The sequence below is a fragment of the Monodelphis domestica genome, chromosome 4 (genome assembly GCF_027887165.1).
Source record: "Monodelphis domestica isolate mMonDom1 chromosome 4, mMonDom1.pri, whole genome shotgun sequence".
In the NCBI taxonomy this organism is placed as follows: domain Eukaryota; kingdom Metazoa; phylum Chordata; class Mammalia; order Didelphimorphia; family Didelphidae; genus Monodelphis; species Monodelphis domestica.
The window spans coordinates 94,352,314-94,358,877 of record NC_077230.1 but is presented as its reverse complement, the minus strand read 5'-3'; the positions used below and the strand labels follow the sequence as shown (position 1 = coordinate 94,358,877).

The following is a 6,564-nucleotide window of genomic DNA, read 5'->3' as shown; positions in this document are numbered from 1 at the left end:
CAAAGCTTTCAATGACGCTCTCAAAAAATGCAGGGTCTTCAGGTCTCTTATCTTGGCAACTTAGAGTTCCTATGCAAATATTAAATTATCAGCCCAAATAAGCGCTTATGTTAAACGCTGATCCCTGGGTAACTCTGGTTTGAGTTTTCTACAATACAAAAGATAAGGTCCCTGTCCACGAGGCTATCATACTTTTCCAAGTTGAAACCTTAGAAGTAAGTTAAAAAAGTAAAGTACTTTGCAGATCTTAAAGCTCTACATAAAAGCAACTGACGATGATGATGATGCCAAAGACACATATGTAAAGAAACTGTGATCCTGTGACAAGCAGACCCTGGAACAGTTAAACAAGCACATTTTTTTGGAGAAAGGATTTAAAAAAAAAATCAATTTCAAGCCCAGTTTTCTAATTAACTAACTGGAAGAAAGAAACCAGCAGGTTATCAAGAGAAGGGGATAGGTATCCATAGATCCATAGAGATTCTTTCTTTTTTTAAAATAGCACCGACGTTCTCAAGGTTTTTTCCATTTTCATACATGTATGCATGTTGTGCCAATAACCACCAGCTTTATAATCTTACCTCCTATGTAATGCCCAGTGGATTTACAGGTCGGCTATGGGGGGTGGGGGGGATGGGGGGGAGGAAAAGAAAATGATCTATGTCTTTAATGAATAATGCTTGGAAATGATCAAATAAAATATAATTTAAAAAATAATAATAATCTTACCTCCTCAGGATACATATCACCCATATTTCACCACTGAAAATAATGTGATACACTTGCCCATAGATTCTGAGACTATCACTCTGTAAATCACTGTCATCTCTTCTAGGTCCAACCACACTTTCAAAAGTCAATTCTTTGTAACTGCTTATACCATAACCTTTTCCTTTGATCCCTTTTCAGGTCTAACTCCAAGATGCTCCAGGATGTCCTAAGGGTCACTTTCTTTCTTTTTCTCTACGCCACAAGTTTCTAGAATTTTTCAAAACATAATTTCCCAAATTATTTTCTCTAACGTGGCATCAGAGAGCCCCTGGGAACAGTGAATGTCCTGGAAAGTTTCTGACTCTTAAGATTATCTGCCTGGTCCCAGAAAGGAAAACCAAGTCAGGTTATGTAATGATTAATAAAGTTGAAATTTTGTTTAAAAGAGGTACATATATTTTTATAAATACTAAAGTACTTACATTTAAAAGATTATCCTTAATTTTATTTCCCCTATCCTCTGTCCTATTCGTTCTTTTAGGTTGTGTCCAGGCATGATTTAATTAACATAACAATTCCAAGTGAAGAAACTTCTCCAACTTGTAATTTTTGAGAATTGCCTAGGAAATTAAGAGGTTTAAGTGCCTTGTCCAGGGTAATGTGGCCAAACTGTCAAAAAGACTTGAATTTCTTCTTGAATCTCTCTACTAAAGCTATATACCTCTCCACTAATTCACAGAGTTGAGAAAATGGCTTAAAGTTAACATTTAGCTGGGCCAGTACGATATTTCATCTTTTAGCTATTTGTACCTATGGACAACATAACCCTTTGGGATCCTGCCTGTGGAGTTTTCTTAACTGTGCAGTCATGCCAACCTTTCTGCTGATTTCAAGCCTTTGATGTCTCCTTGCCCCCACCCCTCATCAATATGTCTACTTAAACTTGGAACTTTTGACAAAAATGGTCAGATCCCAAATAGAAGACTTGTGGGTTAGGATTTTGTTACAGTTCTCAAGTCATCTTCTATAATTCAAGACAACCTGTTAAAAATGTTGCAGGACATAGCACTACTGGGTCTGTACCCCAAAGAGATAATGGACACAAAGACTTGTACAAAAATATTCATAGCTGCGTTCTTTGTGGTGGCCCAAAACTGGAAAACGAAGGGATGCCCATCAATTGGGGAATGGCTGAACAAATTGTGGTATATGTTGGTGATGGAATACTATTGTGCTCAAAGGAATAATAAAGTGGAGAAGTTCCATGGAGACTGGAACAACCTCCAGGAAGTGATGCAGAGCGAGAGGAGCAGAACCAGGAGAACATTGTACACAGAGACTAATACACTGTGGTATAATCGAACGTAATGGACTTCTCCATTAGGGGCGGTGTAATGTCCCTGAACAACTTTCAGGGATCCAGGAGAAAAAAAAACACCATTCATAAGCAAAGGATAAACTATGGGAGTGGAAACACCGAGAAAAAGCAACTGCCTGAATACAGAGGTTGAGGGGACATGACAGAGGATAGACTTTAAATGAACACTCTAATGCAAATACTATCAACAAAGCAATGGGTTCAAATCAAGAAAACATCTAATGCCCAGTGGACTTACGCGTCGGCTATGGGGGGTGGGGGGGAGGAAAAGAAAATGATCTATGTCTTTAACGAATAATGCTTGGAAATGATCAAATAAAATATATTTTAAAAAAAAAATGTTGCAGGAATTGGATTACTTAAGGCAGATGAACTTTGATTGCCCTTCCAATTCTGAGATTCTATGAATCAAAAGGATTTCATCAGACTACATCTCTGAGCTTAACAACTTTGGCCTCTTCTGTATTCTTATCATGGCCATTAACAAAATTTGAGGATATGAGGTATATTGCTCTTTGAACCCCCGTGATTCTCCCATTATCTCTTACTGTTATCAGAAGCCACAATGGTCATCCCTCTTTGAATTCCATTCTTCTATTGCTACAGTTATTTCCAATGAAGATAACATAGATGACATGGAATAGAAGATCAATGGCATAGTGGCCCTTGGACTAAGGAAGCCCTAGAGTCAAAGGCTTTCCCATATACTATGTGATCATGAGCAAATTTCTTAACCTCTAGACAACACAGGCTACATATATATGAACTCTGATCAATGCAATGATGAAGAATGTTATCCATCTCCTGACAGTGGTGGACTAATTATGATGTATTTTTGGACAAAAAATACAAAAAAGAAAATTCTTGGGGTTTTGAAGTAGAAGTAACTTCAGAGGTCATTTAGTTGGCTTAATTTTACAAACAAATAAACAGAGGTGCCTACAGGGTTGAGTGTCTTTGTTCAAGGTCACAGGAAACAGACAATGAAAGGAGACACTGACTGCAGGGCCCCTGACTACAAATCTAAGACTCTTACACACTGCTTCTTCCTAAATAGGTCTGCAAAATTCTGTCACATGCCCAACTCACCTACCAATTGGCAAATAAGTGCAAAGATATACTTTATTACAGATAAAGCTGGTGAAAATATGTTTTACAAACTAATGAATATTCAGAATTGGTCAAGACTTTAGTTTTTGTTCTAGTGGAAAATGTTTAAGACTGGATATTGGGATATGTGCTATATAGTTCTCACTGTACCACTACTATCCTTGGGTAAGTTCCATATCTTATTACCTGAAATTTGGAGCTCCAGAGCTGGAACTTCAGAAGATATCTCAAGTCTTTATTTTAAAGTTAAGGAAATTTTAAATCCCAGTGAGGTTAAGTGGTTCAAATGATTTGCCATGGTCAATAATATTCTTTTTCTCCTTTTCCCTGAGCTAAAAACATGAAAACAACACAAAGAAAGAGGAACTAGGAGACAGCTAGAGAAAGGAACAGAGATTTTCCTATTCCCCTTTCAATATTCAATACACACACACAAAAGGTACTAGCAGAATTTTAATCACTTTATTAATAGCTGGGGTTTACTCATCATCATCAGGCAAAATAATCTTCTTGGGGTCAAAATAGTTGGACTCCATAAGAGGAAGACCTTGGGTCTCCCTTATCTTCACCAATATCTCTGCCTCCCTCCGGGCCCATTCCTTCATCCTGTGAAGGAGGACAAAGAGAAAAGAGGAAAGGGAGAGTGAAGACTAAAAGAAGTCATTGTCTGTACTACTACTAGATGGCAAGGGCAGATATGATCAGCTTAAAAAAAAAAAAACATAGGAGAGACAGACTGAGCCATACTAAAGCTCCAGAAGTCTTAACTTGAAGGAACCATGAACCAGAGGCTAGGGCAGATTCAATCCTTCCCCCTCTTCCTTTGCCCAAGCAGCAGATGGTTCCCCATTCTATACTCACTTGTGGTCAGGGAGATATGCCACAAAGGTAGAGCCTAGGACAATGGCGACAGAGACTCCCAAGAAGAACACTATTCTCATGTTCCAAAGGTCTATGAAAGGGTCATCATCAAAACCGTGGGCATCTGGATTCTGCATTTTGGGGATAGATTAAAGGTTAGAAGGCACATATTAACCATTTAGTCCATTTCTCTAAGAACAGAGCTGCATCAATTGTCAGAGTGCATTTTTAAACAAATCACTTTGTTTTCTAGTTGCCCCCGACTCTTCCTTACCCCATTTCGGTTTTTCTTGGCAGATACCTGGAATGGTTTGCCATTTCCTTCTCCAGCTCATTTTACATTTAAAACGGACAAAAGAGGTTAAGTGATTTCCCCAGGGTCACAGTGTCTCTGAGGCCAGATTTGAAGAGGGATGAGTCTTCCTGACTCCAGTACACCATTCTATTCACCTTTATCCACAGCGCCACCAAGCGCACCTTAATCATAATACAACGAATATACAGAGGATGAAAAATTTTATAGCAAAATTACATCTGCTCATAATTATTGGATTTAAAATACATTTGCAGATAGACGTGATATGGTAGCAAAATCACAGAATTTGTTTTTAAAATAATTGTAGCCCTTGACACGCCTAGTCCTTGTAATATAAAAAATTAAGAGGGGAGGGGGAGGAAAGTCTCGGGAAGGACAGGTGGGAGAACAACAGCCGTAGGCAAAAGTGGGAGGTGGAGAATGGGTAGTAAGACAAGGGCCCCTCAGGCCCAGACCCCTTTTTGTCCCACCCCCTCGGTTCCTTCCGGCTTCCCGGACCCGCCCCCTCACCTTCTCGTAAAGGTTGACATCTTCGTGTTCGGGGTCTTCTTGCCAAGCGACCTCCGGTGCCTTGGGCCGCTTCTTCACCTCAGGCGGGGTAACCACAGCTCCGGTCGTGGCGGAGCGCCAGCGAAGCGCATTGGCGACCGGAACCCTCCGGGCTGCCCCGAGCAACCTCCGAGAGCAAACACCTAACAACCCCCCCACTGCCAGTGCAGCCGCCATGGCTCCCGAGCCTGCGGGCTGCGGCCAGACCGGAAACAGCACACTGCGCAGGCGCCCTGCTTGTACGCGACCCTGGTGCTTCCGTCTCACTGGAGCCTACGGTCCTTGCTCACCGCTAAAGGATTTGACCGAGTGTTTGATGGACGTCGTCAGCTAGCACGTGGTGGGAGGTGGGGTCGAACAGAAATAATGACCTGTTTCTACTAATCGCTGTGAGAATGACTTGCCCTTGTTGAGCGGAGCGCACTTAGCGGGCTTGAGTCTATGAACTGGTGCCTCAGAGACAGAGAAGGCTGGGCTCCGGATTTATATTATTACCCAGAGGTCTCCAGAGTATCCCGGGCCCTGGATTGCCCAGCTGGTTGCAAGTGGCGTGGGTGGCTGCCTTTAGTGGGGGCTTTAGCTGTAGCCTCCTTCCAATCGGGCATTCACTCTGAGCACCCCGTGATCAGTGCCTCATCGCTCCTACCCACCAACAGCAGCAGGTGGCAGCTAATAGCTAGGAGAAGCAATTGCCTTCTGAGTACCAACCACTGTGCCAAATGCTGTAAAGAATGAAATGATCCCTGCCCTCAGGGAGGCAAGTATGTATACCCATATACATGTGTATATATGTGTGTATTGACATACATATACACATACTTTATTTGGGTATGTATATATACATACATATATGTGTATATGTATACACACACATATATATAAATACTTGTATATATACACATATATACACACTTGTTCAGTTGTTTTTCAGACTGCCTGACTTCATGATCCCATTTGGGGTTTTCTTGGCAAAGATACCCAAGTGGTTCGCTATGTCCTTCTCCCCATCATTTTCCAAATGAGGAAACAGACAAATAGGGTTAAGAAGCTTGTTCAGGATCCCACAGCTGGAAAATGAGTCTTTGTAACTCCAGGCTTGGGGCTATATGTACATCATATGTACATAGGTATGTTTGTAGTCACTGAAACAAATTATTTCTGACGATGGAGTGTGCATGTGTGGCAGGGTTCCTTCACATACTTAGAGAAGACATTTCCCAATGGGTATGAGACCTGTCAGTTACCCTCAACCTGGGTTAGCCTGCCTGCTGAGATGGATTTATGGGGATGTGGTCAAGCTATAGCTTCTTAGAGCCACAAGTGAGAATAGGATGAAAGGTGGACAAGCAATCCTGAAAAGGGCTTGGCAAGCTCTCTCACTGGAAGTGCTACTCTTCCTCAAACACCCCATTTGCCATTTGTGGAGTACCCAGAGCTTGGTCAGACATCAAAAATGCCAAGGTCATCCACTTCATCCCAGGCCATATCCAGTTATCCTGACTTTTGTCTTGTCATTGGACTTGAAGGACTCTAGAGGAGAGAGTGAGACTGCCTCTCATAAATCTAATTCACTGGAAAATCAAGGCAGCATTCCATGATGTCATAGGTCTTCCCAAAAAACAATACAAACAACAGAACA

General features: G+C 41.5%; 1 protein-coding gene across 1 annotated transcript; it reads right to left on the bottom strand.

Moving 5' to 3' along the window:
• Positions 1–3,639: 3,639 nt before the first annotated feature.
• On the bottom strand, positions 3,640–5,532 carry NDUFB11 (NADH:ubiquinone oxidoreductase subunit B11). Its single transcript, XM_003341194.4, has 3 exons — positions 4,887–5,532; positions 4,061–4,191; positions 3,640–3,805 (listed from the first exon to the last, which is right to left on the bottom strand). The coding sequence occupies exons 1-3, from the start codon at positions 5,100–5,102 to the stop codon at positions 3,679–3,681; spliced, it is 474 nt and encodes a 157-aa protein (XP_003341242.1). The 5' UTR covers positions 5,103–5,532; the 3' UTR covers positions 3,640–3,678.
• Between the last annotated feature and the right edge of the window lie 1,032 nt (positions 5,533–6,564).